The sequence below is a fragment of the Aedes aegypti genome, chromosome 2, assembly GCF_002204515.2.
Source record: "Aedes aegypti strain LVP_AGWG chromosome 2, AaegL5.0 Primary Assembly, whole genome shotgun sequence".
In the NCBI taxonomy this organism is placed as follows: Eukaryota; Metazoa; Arthropoda; class Insecta; order Diptera; family Culicidae; genus Aedes; species Aedes aegypti.
In genome coordinates, this window is record NC_035108.1 from 399,135,573 (window position 1) to 399,155,151 (window position 19,579).

General features: G+C 42.6%; 2 protein-coding genes across 9 annotated transcripts in view; both read right to left on the minus strand.

The window, feature by feature from the left end:
• Positions 1-19,579, minus strand: part of LOC5568609 (annulin) — a 78,277-nt gene that overhangs the window by 35,590 nt on the left and 23,108 nt on the right. The window lies entirely within an intron of this gene.
• LOC110676966 (annulin-like) lies at positions 14,347-19,474 on the minus strand. Its single transcript, XM_021847076.1, has 4 exons — positions 19,088-19,474; positions 18,475-19,005; positions 15,797-16,180; positions 14,347-15,735 (listed from the first exon to the last, which is right to left on the minus strand). The coding sequence occupies exons 1-4, from the start codon at positions 19,134-19,136 to the stop codon at positions 14,450-14,452; spliced, it is 2,250 nt and encodes a 749-aa protein (XP_021702768.1). The 5' UTR covers positions 19,137-19,474; the 3' UTR covers positions 14,347-14,449.

A 19,579-nucleotide genomic window follows, 5' to 3' on the forward strand; every position in this document is an offset into this window, starting at 1 on the left:
TCCCTCTGACGACATCAGGCTTATTTTGGAGTCAATTGATTCTACAATGACACTTTATTCAACAATCATATGCTCTTGAATAGCATTAAAGCATATGAGGAAAGTTGTAGACAAAAGTATTGTATTATTTATTCAGAAATTACCTTTATTTCAAATGTAAGTTATTTATTTTGAGTTGTGCTATTGGAATAAATTTTTGCGCAGAAGATTTCGATATATTTAGGACAAATTTATCCTTCTTTCTGAATTTTCCTAAATATGATGTAACCATGAGGTATTAAAACTGTTGATTCAAAATTGAAATAAATACATAGGCTGTTCTTTGGGGCTATACCATGTTTTAGATTTTTTTGTTTTCAACTGATATAAGGGCGGCTATCAATGACATTTATCTGCTCAAGTTATTAGCAAAAAAAATCGAATACTGCACTTACTCTGATGATTCTAAACTCAATTTTTGATGTTCTTTCTTCTTATTATGCCGCAATAATTTTTAGCGTCCAATCTCCTATTTTTAATTATGAAATTTGCCTTCTTGTAAAAATAGGCTGTTCATTATAGAGTAAAGTGGGGCAAAAGTTCGAGTGGGGTAAGAGTTTCTTTTTAAGATTTCCTGCTCAATTCAAAACAAATTTTATAAATGTCATGGTGGTTCGAATGCTATTCAAGAGATTTTCAATCCAAATATCATAAAAATCGATTGAGATTTGGAAAAGTTATGGCTGTTTAATGTTTTTCGACGTGAATACTATAATTTTTGGTCAAACTTTCGTTGCATGGAACCAATTGAAGATAAAATCTTTTTCAATATTTTATGTAAGGGCGTTTCTAGGCCTATCATAAGGTTGCTTTGAGGTGTATTAGTTTTTGCATAGATGCTTGAAAACAATTTTTGGCCCATAGTGGGGCAAAAGTTCGAATCAGCGGGGCAAAAGTTCGACCCATGTATAAAATTACGGAAAATTGCCTAAAATCCACATATTATCTTCAAATTCAGCTAAATTTGTCTGATTGTGTGAAAATTGTCACCAAAATTTTACATTTCCACATAGTTTTGTGAAAAACTGCTATCTTTGAGTATATTACAATAACCCGGTTTTGGGCAATTTTTTGCCCAAAAATTTAGTGTGTATTTTTCGTTAAACTTAAGTTTACGGCTAGTGTAAAGTATGCCTATCATAAAAGGATCGATATTTTGTGTTTTAGCCAGCGAACTTTTGCCCCACACTTGATTCGAACTCTTGCCCCACCGGTGGGTCAAAAGTTCGAATAAGACAATTAATTTTGAAACTGTTATAACTAAAAATGGGTAAATATTTTGACACAAGTTTGTTCAGCAAAATTATAGCCAATATGTTGACGGTTCACTGTATGGTATTTGTTTTGTTTTAACTGCTATTGTTTTCCTGGAAACTTTGATTATACCACTAAGGTCGAACTTTTGCCCGACCTTACTCTATTTATACTGTTTAAGATAACATAAATGTTTATGCACTTTACCGGGACCGTTGGCAAAAGATGTTTTCGGACGTGCACTTGAAACTCGCGACGCAGAATTGCAATTCAAAAAAGACCGATTTATTCACAGCACTTTATTGCTCGACGGATTTGTTCACTGTGCAAATTCTGTACGAAGCGAGACGGCTCGCGGATCGAGTAAAACTGAAAAACTACCTTTCGTATAGAGGCGATACGATAAGGCCAGTGGTGAATATAGGCATGATCATAACCGATCGATTGCGATCGGTGATATCTACATCTAACTACTATATTCGATAAGAGATAGGAGATAAATGCGTGAGAAAAAGTGGGATGAATAATTTACGCATGTGGAACGTATCTGGGTGTTGCCAGTCAGACCGGCATTTCTGAGTTCAAACATGCCGGCCGCCTTGAAATCGCATAGATTTCAAACTAAAAATGTAACTAAATTTTGCAATCTGGTGTAGTATACCTAACGCTACCTAAGTCCTTTTCAATGATTACTACTCTTATTATATCTCTTGATGTAAACAAATTTTCTGGTTCAACTATTGGAGACACTGATATTTTGATACTGCTGTGCTGCTTAGTGACCTTGGCCAACTTTCGATTGCCGACCGTAGTGATGATAGACTGCATCGGTTGCTCGACAGTGGATGCACCAAGCATGCAAGATGATGAGCAGCTTTAGCTGGGAAAGCTGGAGTTGGGTGGATGACGATCCATCTCCGGTCGTCTGCCATTGGCCATGGTAGTGGAACACACTTCAATGGTTGTCTGTCCTGGCCGTATGCGCTCAGGAGATCGCTGATGGAGGCCTCCGGGCCTGGTGAGAGAGCACGATTCTACAAAATATACGAAGCTTTTTACGAGGAATTGAACAATTTTAACATAACTTGCCTGGTGCGGAGGCCCTTGCGTCCGGGCCTCCGCGGGTGCCCATGACACCGCGATGCTGCCGAGTTTGGCAGACGAAATCGATGATCACATGCTGACGCTGAACATCTAGGTTGCCGGTTCACGGTTGACGGAGGTCTTCCTGACGAGTGATCAATTCGTCTGATGACCGATCGGATGGAACCAGCGACTCGAGCGACGGGCCCATCGCTCAGGGGACGATGTGTGGCGTTACTGTGATTGCGAAGAATTTGAACAATAGGAAGGCAAAATCATGCACCAAAACCTCGGACGGACAAGCGACGACACAGGACAGTCTTCATGCAGACCGGACGGTTGGCGGACTGGGAGGCCAATGGTTGGAGACGGCTCGATGATGATGACTATCCCGGTGACCGGGACGTCGATGCAGCTATGGGGGATAAACATTCCTTGAATTTTTTGAATTACATTATTATACAACTACTTAACTGGAACCGGAGGGCCACTATGAGGACCCTCCGTGGTGCGAAGGCACCTCGCTCGAAAAACTACTGCTTTTCTGATTGGGACTCTTGATCGTTGTCCCGGATGGGAAGGATGCAAATTTTCGAAATGCCCCTTCGAAAGACGCCGTCCTGCGTGCGGACGGTTATGACGCGGACGTTTCCGTCGTCACCGTTGAATACTTCGGAAACTCTGCCCAATCGCCACTTTTGTGGTGGCAGATTGTCCTCCTTCACGAGGACCAAAGTTCCAACGTGGAGATTATCGCGTTTTCGGGTCCACTTCGTCCGATTGTGGAGATCCGAGAGGTACTGCGACTTCCACTTTCTCCATAGCTGCTGGACGAAATGCTGAGTGCGTTGCCACTGGGACAGACGATTTTCCGGAACCTCTTGTAGGTCCGGCTCTGGGACGGCCGTGAGAGGTCTGCCAACTAGAAAGTGGCCTGGTGTGAGGGCCGTGAAGTCGGCGGGGTCGTTGCTGAGCGGTGTCAATGGCCTAGAGTTTAGGATCGCTGCAACTTGATGAACAACGGTGTGTAGCTCGTCGTACGTCAATGTTCTGTCACCGATAGTCTTACGGAAGTGGCCTTTAAAGGATTTCACTGCCGCCTCCCACAGTCCACCGAAATTCGGAGAGCGAGGCGGGATGAACTTGAAGTCGATTCCATCTTCAACTGCTGCATTGACCAGTACGTCTTGCTGATGATTCAGCTGCCGACGAAGTACTTCAAGCTCCTTGTTCGCTCCTACGAAATTGGTCGCGTTGTCACACATGACCAGTTGTGGCTTACCACGGATTGCGACGAACCGTTTGAAGGCCGCCAAGAAAGCTTGAGTTGATAGGTCGGCGACGATCTCCATATGAACGGCCTTGGTTGCCAAACAGACGAAAATACACACAAAAGTTTTTATCGGTGCACTTCGTCGTCCTGGATATCGGATGTAGAACGGTCCACATAAGTCGATTCCTACTTTCTGGAAAACAGTTCCGGGTGTAACCCGGACGGACGGTAAATCGGCCATCAACTGCTCGTGGACCTTTGGTTTACTCCTGAAGCAGGGAACACAACGATGGATGGTCCTACGGGCGACGTCTCGGGCACGTGTTGGCCAAAACTTCTCTCTGATGGAACTGATCAAGAGTTGCTGTCCGGCGTGGAACAGTTTTCGGTGGTAGTGGTCCATTATCAGCTGCGTCAGCGGATGTTGATGATGAAGAATCAGCGGATGCTTGCGGCTTTCTGCTATGGGAGCATTATGCAGCCGGCCGCCGACACGAAGTACGCTTTCGGCCAAGAAAGGATTCGCTGTAAGGAGCTTCGACGATGGACTGATAGGCTGATTTTTAGACAACGCAGCTATTTCCGCCGGAAAGCTTTCCGACTGGGACAACCGGACTAACTGTAGTTCGGCTTCTTTGAGTTCCGATGATGACAGATTACCACTGCGCTTGCAGACACGGTTTCTCGGGATGGCGTTGTGTGCGAACCGACGAATCCATGCAACGAGTCGGACTAGTATCGGAAACGATGACCGGAGCAAAAATATCGAACTAGGTGGCTTGATTTGAGCGGGAAATGATGTTGCTGGCTTTTCCTCCAGCAATGCCTTGTTCAACTCTGGTTGAACAGCAGTTGACTTGGGCCAAGTGGTTCGATCTTGGCGTAGCCACAATGGACCTTCGAACCAAACCGACTGATATGTCAACTGTGCAGGTGTCATCCCGCGGGATACGATGTCCGCCGGATTGTCAGCACCAGCGACGTGATTCCAGACTCCAGACTTAGTAATGTGCTGGATTTCTGATACTCTGTTGGCTACGAACATTTGCCAACGTGACGGAAGTGACGACAGCCAACACTTGACTATCATGGAGTCCGTCCAGAAGTAGGCATTGGCGGAAATGTGGACGCTATTCCGGAATTTCTCGAAGAGATGACTCAGAAGTAAAGCCGATGAGAGCTCCAGTCGCGGGATCGACTGCTTCTTCTTTTTGCGGGAGAGGTCCTCCAGCGGCGCCACGCGCGATTTCGACGTGATGAGGCGGACGGTAACTGACCCATCCGATGATTCGCACCGCAGATACAGGCAAGCACCATATGCTGCCTCCGATGCATCACAGAATCCATGCAGCTCCACCGATACTAAGCTGCTACTGAAGCCTGTCCATCTTGGAACCGAGAGAGTCTCGAGTGCACCAGCATTCCGACGAAACTCGTTCCAGACGGCCTGGAAGTTTTCAGGTAAAGCCTCATCCCAATCTGACTTCTGCTTCCACAACTGCTGAAGAAATATTTTCGCTTGGACAGTAACCGGACTGATGAGGCCCAGAGGATCGAAGATGCGGGCGGTGTCGGAGAGAACAACCCGCTTGGTGATGGTTGGCTCAGAATTCCAGCATGGTACGGCGAACTTGAAAATGTCCTTAGCAGGTTCCCAAGTGAGCCCAAGAGTTTTAACAATCGACGTTGACGAATCGAGTTCAAGGGTGGAGCGTTCGTCTCGAAGCTCTGCTGGAATCGTGGCCAACAGCTCGGAACTGTTCGAGCTCCACTTGCGCAACATGAAGCCTGCTGAGTTCGTCAGCGAAATTAGATCTATGGCGAGTGCTTTCCCATCGTCGAGGCTGTCGGTACCAGTCAACAAATCGTCAACGTAAAAATCCTTGCGGACGACTTTCGCAGCTGCCGGGTGCGACGCTTCTCCTTCCGTTGCTAGCCGTTGGAGGCACTTGGTTGCAAGATATGGTGCTGAGGCCGTGCCGTACGTGACCGTTGTCAATTCGTACGTCTTGACAGGCTGGTCAGGCGAATCTCGCCATAGAATCCGCTGGAGGGGCTGATCGGCTTCTGCTACCTTGACCATTCGGTACATTTTAGCGATATCCGCAACTAACACGAACTTCCAACAGCGAAAACGCAGAATGATGGCGAGCAAGTCATCTTGCACCACAGGTCCTACCATTAATCCGTCGTTCAAGGATGTTCCCGTCGACGTTCGACAGGAGGCGTCGAACACAACACGTAGCTTTGTTGTCGTGCTTTCGGGTTTGAGAACGGCGTGATGTGGGAGATAGTAGGACAGCTTGTCATCTTCACTAACGTCAACCTCGCGCATGTGGTTCATGGACAAATATTCTTGGACGAAGTCGATGTAAAGAGTTCGCAACATGTCGTTGCCGATGAAACGTCTCTCCATCCCGTGAAGTCTCTTCAGCGCCGTGAGCTTGGAGTCGCCCAATTGATTGATGATATGCTCCCTTTTGGGAAGGGTGACTACAAATCTTCCATCTCCATCACGTACTGTCGTCTTGTCGAACAACTCCTCGCACACTGTTTCTTCCACCGACATCGTACTGGAACTGTTGCAGGACTCCAACTCCCAGAACTTAGCGACGAGATCTCGCAGCTCAACCGTGGAATATGAGTGGGTAATCGTAGAGGGAATCTTGATGGCGTTCCCGGGAACTCGACCAGATACAACCCATCCGAAGACTGTGCTTTGCAGCGTTGGTCCATCTTCGAACAGTTTCTTCCTATCTTCCAGGAGAAAGTCGTAGTAGTATTCTGCGCCGAGGATAATGTCGATTGGGCCTGGTTCGCAGAAATTAGGATCTGCCAGGATGATTTCACTAGGAATAGCTAGCTTCTCGATGTTGACGGAATGAATCGGCAACTCAGAGGTAAGTTTCGGCAGGACGTGAAGCTGGATGTTCGCAGAGTATGATGAAATGTGGAACGACCGCGCAGCTATAGTGGCGTCCACCTTCTTGGTGGATTTCACAACAGAGCCTCCTATTCCGGCCACGGATAGGTAGCTGGATGTTTCAGTTAGTCTCAGTTTTTGAGAAAGACTTGTTGTGACGAAACAGTATTCCGAGCAAGAATCGAGGAGTACTCGAGCTAGTTGAGTGTTTCCGTATCTGTCTGACACGCGAACTAGCGCTGTCGACAACAAAACTTGGCGAGAAGAAGTGTGTATGGTGGCGGGTAGGGAATTGCTTGAAAGTGTGCGATTTGTGGTGGCTGGTGGTGGGGGGTGCGAACTTATGTTTGCGACGGGAAATGATCCCGTGCTAGGTGTCTGAGTCAGTGTTGGTTGGTTCTGGGCTTGTGTCTGTGGTTGCTGCGTGTTCGTCTGTGATCGGTTCTGAATCTGTGGGCCGGAGGAATCGTTTTGAGCGGCGGGAATGGCAGGTTTTCCACCGGCACCACCTCCAGAGTGGAGGAGAGAATGATGCTTCCTTTGGCAGTGTCGGCAGACGCCGGCCGTACACGCTCTAACCATGTGTGACGAAGACAAACAATTCAGGCACAGTCCGTGCCGTTTCACTTTCTCGTACCGCTCAGGAATCTTCATCTTCATGAACTTCTGACACTTAAACGCTGAATGCATCTCTTCTGAGCAAAAGGGACACCGATTGGCTGGAATGGATGTCTGAGCGTGGCTCACGGTGAACTTGGGCTTCTTCGACTCGGTTTGAGCGGACTTCGCTGGTGCTATCGACTGCAGGATAGCACAATGCTTGCGCAGGAACTCCATCAGCTCTTCGTACACTGGCACCTCCGTTGAGGCATGATGCGTTTCCCAGATTCGGAGGGTTGCTGAATCCAGTCTAGAGCACACCATGTAGACGAGAATGGTACTCCATCCGGAGGTGTCTTCGCCGATTTTGTCCAGCATTTGGAGATTACGGTCGTACTCGCTAATGAGATGACACAATGCCTCGTAACTCTCCCGTTTCAACGGCTCAACTGCGAAAAGTGCATCGATATGAGATTTGACGATGAGTTTTTTATTCTCATACCGCTTCTGCAGTTGCTGCCAGGCGATGAGATAATTCGCCGCTGTTATCTCTATCCGTTCAACCTCTTGAAGAGCTTCTCCTGCTAGTGAAGATCGGAGATAGGTGAACTTGTCGATATCAGTCAGCTGGGTGTTGCGGTGGATCAGACTCCTAAACATATCCCGAAATGTCACCCAGTCACGGATGTTTCCATTGAAGCTAGGTAACCGAATCTCCGGTAGCTTGACTGTTGACAGAGCCGCTGAACCTCCTTGGGAACTAACAGATGGACCAGAGGAACCTTCTGAGGGCGGTTTGCCACGTAGAAGCTGTAGCGTTGACTTCAGCTCACAATAACTGTCTTCTGCTTGCTGGATGATGATGCTATGTTCTAACTGCCGCTTTTCAACGAGTGCTTCCAGGTTTGCCTTCATCTCTTCTGGATCACCCTTGGTAGCCAGCAACTCCTTCTCATCAGCTTCCTCCGTGAGCGCTTCGATCTTCCGACGCAGACCGTAAAACTTCTTCATTGCTTCCTCCAGGATTTCCACTCGGGTGTCGATTTGAGCCTCATGCCTGTCGCGCTTGAATTTCGCGATAAACTGCTTCACTCCCTCAAACGTGCTCCGAATTTGTCGCTGTTGCGACTTCAACTCCTTCAGATCACTCATTTTGAAAATTCACTCTCGAACCACTTATTGAAAAATTCAAAAAAGTTCAACTGTTCCCTATTATTTGCACCGCACTGTAGTCTGTCAAGCAAACCGCACAATGTTCAAGTTCACTTGCACTCACTATCACTCGACAACCGCGATTCGCGACTCGACTCGACGGCCCACAAATTGACTGAGAACAGACCGACCAACTTGACAACAACGAGGGGAGCCAACCAGGTGAAATAACGAGCCTCGGAAAAGCCAGCAGAACCAAAGACCAACCGTCAACTGAACTCAGGGATACAAATTCGCATGCAAATGAAATCTAGTTTTCAACCACCATTTTATTTGGATGTCCATCAATATTATCTCATCTGATGTGCCTCATGCATGGCGCACCACAAATCTTAAGCAATTCTACTTCCCTTGTCACTGCTGATCCTGGATCCAAGCAGAAGTCGTTGATCGCCAGCACTCTCAATCCGCAGCTCAGCGTCGATCGGTTACCGCCCAGGGGTTGAGCAGAGCACTTTACGTTCGATGAAGATATCATCAACCGGGTACAGGAACAGCACCAATTTCTGTTTCTTCGCTCTTTTGAGCCACAATTCACACAGGCGATTGAAGCTTTGCCAACAATGGCCACAATTGTCCTCGCAATCACTTTTCAATCGCAGACGGCGGTTTGATTGTTCACAGTTCAATAGTTCACGATCGATCGTCCAACGGTAATCCGGTTCGAAGGACCAAATGTTTATGCACTTTACCGGGACCGTTGGCAAAAGATGTTTTCGGACGTGCACTTGAAACTCGCGACGCAGAATTGCAATTCAAAAAAGACCGATTTATTCACAGCACTTTATTGCTCGACGGATTTGTTCACTGTGCAAATTCTGTACGAAGCGAGACGGCTCGCGGATCGAGTAAAACTGAAAAACTACCTTTCGTATAGAGGCGATACGATAAGGCCAGTGGTGAATATAGGCATGATCATAACCGATCGATTGCGATCGGTGATATCTACATCTAACTACTATATTCGATAAGAGATAGGAGATAAATGCGTGAGAAAAGTGGGATGAATAATTTACGCATGTGGAACGTATCTGGGTGTTGCCAGTCAGACCGGCATTTCTGAGTTCAAACAATAAAGTAAAGCTAAATGTTAAACATTTTTATATTTTGCTGTTTTTCTTGCAAGCCGTGCTGTTAAAATTTCATTACTTTATAACCTGCATATATTTCAACATAAATTATTTATTTTACAAACACTTGATCTCCTTTCGAGAGATACTCGAAACATTATTATTTCAATCCCAAATTTTCCCTTTTTTCGGTATTAGACGGTGTTTTTGATTTACACTTCCAAAATTAGAATTATTTACGAATCGTTCAAAAATGTTGCAACAAATCTTTTCTTTAAAAATGTGTTGTTTATTCGAGTAATGAAGTGAGAGATTTTGTTTTGCCTTAAACATTTTAAACGAAAAATAATCTGCTCTCGTATTTACGCTATTTTTGCATTATGCTGCAGTGATAGATCTTTAGATTAGAGCTTTCAACATTTTACAAATATATTTTCCCTTCTTTTACTAAGTTATTTTCATCAAGTGTTACGTCCCAACTGGGACAGAGCCCGATCCCATTATGCCAAACGGCCATTATGCCAAATGACCATTATGTCAAACGACTTTATGCCAAACGGCCTTATGCCAAACGGGGTACAATCAATTCATCTTCTTGTTTCTGGCGTTACGCTTACGGGATAGAGTCTGCTTTTCAGCTTAATGTTTTTATGAGAACTACAATGATTTACTGAGAGATTCCTGTGCTGATTGGCCATGAGGTACGAAGATACTCCATGTCGAGAAAATTTCCATAAAAAAAAAAACCAAACCGGTGGGATACGTACCAATGCCCCTCAGCTTGGTCTTGCTGAAAAGCTGCGCGATTACCGCTACTGCTACATGGGCCTCCCAAACAAAACATTTTTATGTTCGAAAAAAATGATAATATAATGAATCAGCATCATTCGACAAATCATACTTCATGTTTTTTACCAATCAGTCAAAAGACATTTTATCGCGCAAGAATTATAACCTTTTGACATTGATTGAAACTTTGGAACCAGTTCAAATAGGGCTCCAGCCAGATTAACTGGATCTTCTAGGAAAATTTCCAGAGATTCCTTCAAATATCCCTCTTGAAAAATATCCTGAGACTCTTTCCATGAAGATTTCTTCAGTTATTTTACCAGAAATATCTCCAAAATAAGCTCTATCGTAATCCCTACAGCGCTTCCTCCAGGGCTTCCCTTTTTTCCAGTTTTGTCAGAGTTTCCTCTGAACTTTTGTTTATAAGGTTTTCTAGACCCGTTCCGATAGAGCTCCAGAAATAGCTTCAGCAATTCGTTCAGGAATTTTGCAAGGAGTTCCTCCTGGCATTCCTCCAAGGATCATTCCAGTATTTTTTGCAGGGATATTTCTATAGCGATATTACCAGGAGTCTCTAAAGGAGTTTCGCCAGGAATTTCTCCAAGGACTCGTAGGAAACTTTTACAGGAATTTTCGCAGAGATTACTTCAAAAACTCCATCAGAAATTCTTCCAATGATTCTTAAAGCGATTTCTCATGATATTCTTCAAAAAATTCTCCCGGAAACACCTCTTAGGATTCCTCTAGGAAAATGTCTATAGAGATTTTTGCGGAAATGTCTGCAAGGCTTTCTCAAGGTTACACTACAACAGTTTCTTAAAGGATTACTTCATATATTTCTCCAGTTATTTCTCAAGAAATTCATCAGGTCCATTCGAATTTTCTCTAGGAATTATTCCTGAGATTTTCTCCAGAAATCGCTCTAAGAGTTCTTCCGGAGATTCTCTCGAAAAATCATCTAGGGATTCTACAAGAAATAACATCGTAAACTCCTATAGAGATTTCTCAGAGTTTCCTTCGTGAATTCTGCCAGGAAAATCACTTCATGATTTATTCTTATCATTACTCTAAGAATATATAAATTCCTACAGAGACTTACCCATGCATTTCTCCAGATATTTCGCCAAAAAGAATAAGAAGTCCTCCAGCGTTTCCCTTGCGAACTTTTTTAGATATTCCTCTAGGAAATCCTTTTCTGAAGATGGTTTCTTTTTGTTGAGAAATCTCTGGTCATGTTCCTGGAGAGATTCATGTAGCAATCCCTGAAGGAACGTCTAGAAAAATCCTCGAATAAAATCCTGAAAAAATCCCTGGAGGAATTCTTAAAGAAATCCCTTGAACATAAAATATATGCTTCTCGTCTACGCAGTAATTATTTTTCAACGGCATTTTTATAATGAAGACTTTTTAGACAAGAAACATGTTTCATTAAAATATACAGTCGAATCTCTACTAGCTCAGCTCTAGAACAATTTCTAGAGGAAGCCTTGTAGAGATTTTTCTACAGCAACCCAATCATTGGAGAAATTCCTGAAGAAAAGGCTGCAGAAATCTCTGCAGGAATCCTTGCAAAGATTTTTCTAGAGATATCCCTGAGTCTCTAGAGAAACTCCAGTAGGAATCTCTGTACGATTATCTATGTTAATTACTGAAGAACTCCTGGGGGATCTCTGGAGGAATCCCTGGAGAATCCTTATCCCAGGAAAAATAACTGTAGAGATTTTGCTGGTGGAATCATTACAGAAATCCCTGGAAAACTGCTGAGTAGATTTTCTTGGAGGACTCCCTGAAATAACCCCAAATTTCTGTAGAAATCCATGAAGAGATTTTCCGAAAGGAATTCATGCAGATATTTTACTGTATGACTTTTTGGATAGTTTCTGATGAAATTCGTAGTGTTATTCATTGAAAAATCTCTGAAGTAATTTAAAGATTAACTATAGAACGAATTCCCAGAGGATCTTTTGAAAGCCCAGTACGAATCCTTGGAGAAATTCCTGGGGAATCGCTGGAGGGTTACCTGGAGAAATCCTTAGAGTAAGTCAGCGTAGCGATTTTCCTGGTGGTACCTCTTCAGGAATTTGTGAGTTGTATAACATCAGGAGAAACTCTTGGTAGAATCCCTGGAACAATCCGTGGAGGAATCCCAGATGAAATCTCCGAAATAATTACTGGGAACTTGAGAGAACTACTTAGAAATATCTTTGTATGTAACCGTGGAGGAATCCTCGGGTGAAATTCTTTAGAAATCACTAAAAAATACCTTGAATATTCCTTGAAAATATTGTCCTAGTGTAACTCCTGAAGGAATTCATGGAGAAAGCTTTGAAGATATCTCTTCAAGAATTCAAGGAATCGCTTGAACAATCCCTGGAGAAATCTCAAGAGATACTCCGAAGCAATTCTTTGTCGATACCCTGAAGGAATTGCTGAAGGTATTCCTGAAGCCCTATCAGAACCGGTCTAAAGTGTCACATGGTGAACAAAAGCTCTTCCTGACTCTCTCTGGCAAAACCATTGGTGAAATTTCATGCAAAATTGCTGTAGGAATTACGGTAGAGTTTATTTTGGAGGATTTTCTGGTAAAATCTATGGCGGAGTACGAAGGAATTTTTGGAGTCTCGGAAGATGTTTCGAGAAGAATTTTGGAAGAAATTTCTAGTAGTTTTTTTTTTTTTGAAGGAACTCCTGGACCCTTATTTATACTGGGTTTAATTGTGACTGCTGTCAAAAGTTCTTTAGCGATAAAATCTCGCATAACTTCTGATCTCGCCCTAAAAGCCATTGGTGTGTAGCTCGTTGTTTCTGAGCATTTGAATGGATTTTAATGCTATTTAACAACGCTATGGGGAAGAAAGGATCGTTATCTACCTTCCCGTGATGTTGGTTTGGATGCTTATTCTTTCTTTTGCTCAGAAACAACGAGCTACACACGTGGCTACCAATGGCTTTTAGGGCGTTATCTCAGAGTATGCGAGAAATGTGGTTTTACTTATACATAAAAAAAAATGATTATGACTCGTCGAATGATGCTAATTTCTTATATTGTATTTTTTTTTCTTTTACCGCAACGGAAATGGTATTCGGATAAAATTTGATGTTTGGGAGGCCCATATAGCCGTAGCGGTAAATGCGCAGTTTTACAGCAAGACTGAGCTGAAAGGCATGGGTTCGAATTCCACCAATCGAGGATCTTTTTGGATTGGAAATGTTCTCAACTTTCCAGAGTATCGAGTATCTTCGTACCTGCCACACGATTTACACATGCAAAAATGGTCATTCAGCAAAGGAAGCTCTCAGTAAATAACTGTATGAGTTTTCATTGAAAAAAAAAACTAAGCTGAGAAGCAGCCTCTATCCCGATTGGGAAACAACAACGCCAGAAACAAGAAGAATTTTATAGTTTTTAATTATCATTCGGTTTTACGGCTAACCAGCCGAGTGGAAGTTTGAACAACTACCGTAAAACTAAAAATTACATATACTTGTTAATTAGATTAAATGGACAAATTGATGTGAAAATTGCGAAACAGTTACACGTCTTCTCGGTGAGAATTGAACTCACGACTCCCAGTTCACTAGATAGGGCACACTACTCCTACATCACTAGAGGACTCGTGGACGCATAAGTTAACCTGAATTCGATTTCAACTCAATAATCACATAGTCCTCTTTCGCAAAGCACATTTCTTTCGGAAAAATAGATGCCAATCCAAACATAACGCTTTATATTGGTATTTTACAGCAAAATAATAAAACTACGAAATCTCCAACTGTGTGCCGGTGCAAAAATGCTCTAAATTCGCCGCCGATCAAAAATATGTCGGCGCATAGAACTACTGCAGACACGTGTGATGCATGGGACTAAAAAGCTAGTGAGATGATTATGTGTGAGAAGATGAATGAATTGCCCCAGTGGCGATTCACGCGGGATCCAAACAATCATCACTCATCGCCTCAAACCGGCTTTCGATGAACGGAAACATGATTAATGTCGTCACGCATTCTACTTTTGGCGTTGCCATTCAGTGCGTCATAGTTATATACGTGCAAACCGACCGGCCCCCCGAGGGTCATCAACGAACAAAACGGATTGACAGAAATGAAAATAAACGAGTGATGATGTCACTTTTTTATTCAGCTACATGCTTCAGGGGGAATACCAAGCACTACAATAGAAGGTAAAATGGAGGAAAAATAATGTTATCATGCAAAAACGAGACTGCTTTTGAGCGAGCGTCCTGCGTTGAGTTCTGAAGTGTCCTCGGTTACTTCGAAAGAAGCGAAGCCATCCACATCGTTTAGCTCAAGGGCGTTGAATTTCGCGGCAATCTGCGCACTGCCTGTTAGTTGAGGTGTCATGCGAAATTTAATATATGCCGTATCGCCGGCCTCAATGTAATCGCAGGGAATTTCAACAGGCTGCCATACACCAGAGCATTCGAATCTGAACACGCCATTGGTCAGTGGAATGGGCATTGGGTTTTGGAGGGTTGCCGTAATGTAGAGCGGTAATCCAATACTGGGTTCGTTATCTAAATTGATCTTAATATCGGGCTTACGAACGCGATAATCTTCTTCAGCGAAATATTCGTAGTTGGTACCTAGGACACTGGCTGAGCATATGATCTTAAAGTAGTTCTGATCCAAAACATTACTGTAGTATTCTTCAAATTCTACGTGCAACTCTACGGAAGCGGTTGAGTTTGGTTGAACTTCTTCCTCGAATGGAATGGCTTTCAAGGGTGTCCTCAACTTTCCAGTATAAAGAACGGTGTCAACGTGAACCATTCCCTCAATTGAGTAAGGTGTATCGTCAGAATTATTCTTGAGGTTCAAAATAATCGTGAATGATTCTCCAATTTTCACATCATTCCGAATTTCCACATCGAAGTCAATGTCATGAAACTCTTCATTTGTATAAATCCTCGCAAAAGAACTGCTAGCTTGTTTCAACGCCTTCATCATTGTGATCCTTTCATCGCAGGACTTCTCTTCATATTTGTACGATTCGGTGATATCTTCACGGTCCCATGATCCAACCGCTTTGGTACTAATAAACTGTCCAATTTTGGTAGGATCCTTCTTCACAAGCTTCAATGGCTGACCGGGTCCTGTGTACCTCCAATAGATCTCATCGGCGTTGACTTCCGCGAACACAAAATCACAATCGTAATTTACGTTGATTTCACCGCATTTAACTGCCTTCACCGGTGCCGGTCCAAGCTTGTACATTCCATCAGACAGCTCCTGTGGCGTTGCATCAACCACTTGCCATCCATCGTACTGCTCACCGGACTTCTCCCCTAAATCAGGCCTTTGCATCCACATTTCGTTCCACACGTGGAAGTTCCATGTAGAATCTGAACTGAACTCATCCAGATGATTGTTGTTCTCGCCGATGTAATAATCAATAGTTAGCGATGCTTCTGAGTCGTGTGCTGAATTAAAATTGGACACTACTCGGCAAGGAATTCCTAGGGCACGTGAGACTGCAATAAAACGCTCATTAGTATACAGTAAATAATGAAAGACAAATATAGCATCAATTACTTGTAGCCAACACTCCGGAGAATACCCAGCACTGTCCATACCGCACGGACGTTCCCGATGCGTAATACTGCTGTAGAATTTCTACCGAGCCAATCCACTTTGTCGGGGGTGTGCCATCTGGGAACTCGTTGCCCCATCTTCCCATCAGTGCGCCATTGTCATCATTGCTGTTAACAGTTGCAGACAGCGCTCGTGCCACTCGAACTGGGTTCCCACGGTATGTAGCACTCACTCGCCCAACCGTGGACAACAAAACGAAACTGCACTCCAGGATATCCCTTTCGAACTGTCCCAGCTTCCAAACCGTTGGATGGAAACTCCGATTGCAACCTCGCCAAATCATTGTCGTATCGCTGAGCACATATTCCTCGCGTAGTTTCTCATCTAAAAATAGGAAACATTCAAACAAAAGAACTAAAATTTTTCGACGATCGTTATTATCACAAAAAATGCCATCAAATTTTTGCTTACCAGTAGAATTCTATGGTACAACTGCATGTCTGGACAAAATTTAAAAACAAATATCGTAGAATTCGTTTTTGATAAACGCCCTTTGGATATTATAAATCCACAAATTCTTAAGAAAACAGTTATATTCATACGGGTTTTAATTTATGGTTAGTTCCAGAAGAAGTACACCATCAGAGCTTGATTCAAAGTTGGTTCGGCTAGATATTTTAAACATCTGGATGGATTTTTGAAATGATACATCAGTAATATTTCGAACTACGCCCGTTTAGAGGCGTAACCGTAAAAAAAAATCGGGTAGATTAAGATAGCATTTGAATACCGTTAATCGTATTTATATGTATCTAATGAAAAGCTGTATAGGTTATTTGAAGATTAATCCCAATTTTCTGACTTTTTAAGGTTTACGCACTTTGAAGCATTACGGATTGCAATCAGTTATTATTTACGAAGACTCATCCACTTTTGAAATGTTTCTTCTCTGAAAACTTCAGGATCTTTAGCTTCCTGATTATTTTGTCATTCGTCCTTCTTCAAATAAGTTTCTCAGCCCGATTTTGATTGATATTCGAATTAAGTGGTGTGTGACACGAAGAAAAAAATGATTCATACTCAAGGCACGAGAAAAGGAACGGGCCTAGGATTGAACCCATGAGCAAATTTGAGGGTATACGTAACATTTTCTGAAGTTTCTAGAAAAAATGAGAACAGTAATACCCTCTTTGGTCGCAGAACCGAAAAATCAACAAACAACTGAAAAAAAAACCTAAAAAACTAGAAATTTTTATATATATCCAATATATATTTCAGTTTTTTATATTTTTCTGAAAAGTTAAGCTTTCATTCCATATACAAAGATTGGAAATTGGTTGAGCTGATCAAAAGTTATGATTAATAAAAAATCTAATTTAAATAAAAAATCTTAGACTTACAAACTTTTGTGGAATTTCATATTTTTCTTGAAAAGTAAAATTTCTTCTAAGAAAATTAAAAATCAATAAAGCGGTTCAAAAGTTATGATTTTTTGAATATTTTTTTTTTTTTTTGCAAATTCACGATTTTTCAGGTTACGCTATTTCGAAAATGGTCACCCTAATAAAAAAAAACGAAAACACGTGTATCGTTATTTCGGATAAGGAACAAAATAGCAAAATTTCACGGAATTCGGTTACCCACTAGATCGGTTTTTCATGGAATAGCTGGGGTGGTAGTGGAAGGATGGAAGGGGTGGTAAAATGAAATTTGTATAGTTCTATCGCATAACATCAAAAATAGGGATGTTATCTACAGCAGCGACAAGAACTTAGACTGAAATAGCTAAATGTTCACATATTTCTATCGCTAGCAAAAAAGCGATGCAAATGTTCATTTTACCTGCACTATGGGGGTAAAATGAACAGCTGTTGGTGGTAAAATGAACATCATGCAAAAAACGTGAGCAAAACAAATATTTTTGAAAATTTTCATTGCATTCCCGAAAATCTATCCATTAATGATTCTAACCCATTCAAAAAGAAATCTACCGGTATCAAATTTGACATCATATCATAACGATATTCACCTCATTGGAAAACCTCAAGACTAAAAGTTACGTCAGTTCTAATTTTCAAACGTGGTTTTCTAAATTGTTAGTTTTCGTTGATGTTTTCACTTCAATTGACCTCCGTATCAACTCGAACACTCAGATTTATGCTCTAAATCGTCCTTATGTGATAAAAATTCAATCAAATTTGTTTTTTCACGGTAAAAGGCACGGTGTTCATTTTACCACCCCTGTTCATTTTGCCACCACTTCCCCTACTGTTCAAAATAGATATTCAATGAAACTGATAAAATTTAAATTAGAAATGACCAAAATATGTTTTAAAAATTCATTAAAAAGTTAAGGTGAATGTGGATTACTTCCATTTTTTGTAACATTCAATGGACCTCGTACTTTTTATGAGTCGAGATCTCACAAACATTTACTTCAGCAACTTTTGAATTGCTAAAAGTTTGTTGCTTTTTTATGCACGAAACTAACATTTTTGGTTAACGTTTCTTCTAATCACTGAAAGGCTTAAACATATCACTTCTTCTTAGAATTAGTTTCAAAACGGGCTCTACGGCTTTTATTACATTGCCCAGACAGGCAGTTTAGCTATAGAAATCGACTGGTGACTACAGATTCAATGGAGATAATAACGGTCTTGGGAGTACATTGTACATACCTTCCAGATATACGTAGTCATTTTCACACCATGGATTGAACAGTAGGTAAAAATCCACTGAAACGTTCGCGTTGATCACCTGATCGAACCCAACCTGCTTGGTATCAATGGCCAAGTTCCACTTGGAAACCGAAGCCCTAGCCGAAGGTCTAATACTTATCGTGAGTACTTCATCCTCCTGCGTCTCCAACACGGCTCTCCAATCCGATTCATCTTCATCCGCATCGTCATCTGCCTTCTGCAGTGGCAAATGTACCACCGTTCCGTGACCATGGCTAACCCTTTCTCCATCCATCGGATGCACTGATAACATAAACGAAATCACGTCCTTTTCTTCATCGTATGGTCTGTCGCAGTAAACCTTCAAGTGGAAGGGTTGACCTCTCCTCACCACCAGCACAGGATTCCCTGTATTCATTTTGTGGCGGTTCATCATCTCGAACCTACTCGTCCTGTGATTCTCTCCGTTCTTGTCCAGGCAAGGATCTACTCCAGTGATCCCTAATGGCACATCCTCCATATTGTCATACACTGTAAATTCAATATTTGAACAATCACCATCATTATATCCATACAGAATACAAATAACACAGCACTTCGTAACGACACTCACTGTTTGCACCCTGGGGCGACATCATCCACGGGGATAATCCACCTTCCATATTCGCTAACAACAACTGAACTGAACCTTAACGATCACTTAAGTGCCGCACCGACCGGTTGAGCGTTTGAGATTTTTTGAATATTAATATTCGCGCGTACACAACTTCAAGCAAGGCGTCCTGCACTGGCAAATTGCACGCTTAAACTGACCGAACGACTTAGGCGAAATGAACGTTTTATAACGTAGTCGAAACGATGACGACGCCGGTCGTCCGGCGTACGCGCTTTGGACTGATTTATTCGACGTCTTCGCGGGATTACTCATCAATCAGCAGCAGGAGCGACCGACCGCAGCGTGATGCTGTTTCGAGTTCATCCCGTTTGGTACTGATAGGTGTTGAGGTGGTTGATAATTTTCCTGCGGAGATTTATTGCACCAGAGGCAAATTATTGGATGATCTATGAATCTATGAATGATAGGTCTTCTGGATCTATTTGAACC

Coding starts and splice junctions, on each gene's coding strand:
- LOC110676966 (XM_021847076.1), bottom strand. CDS start 19,136: ATGGAAGGTGGATTATCCCCGTGGATGATGTCGCCCCAGGGTGCAAAC. Junction 19,006..19,087: donor GTCGCCCCAGGGTGCAAACA/GTGAGTGTCGTT, acceptor TTGAATTTACAG/TGTATGACAATATGGAGGAT. Junction 16,181..18,474: donor TGACTACGTATATCTGGAAG/GTATGTACAATG, acceptor TCCTATTTTTAG/ATGAGAAACTACGCGAGGAA.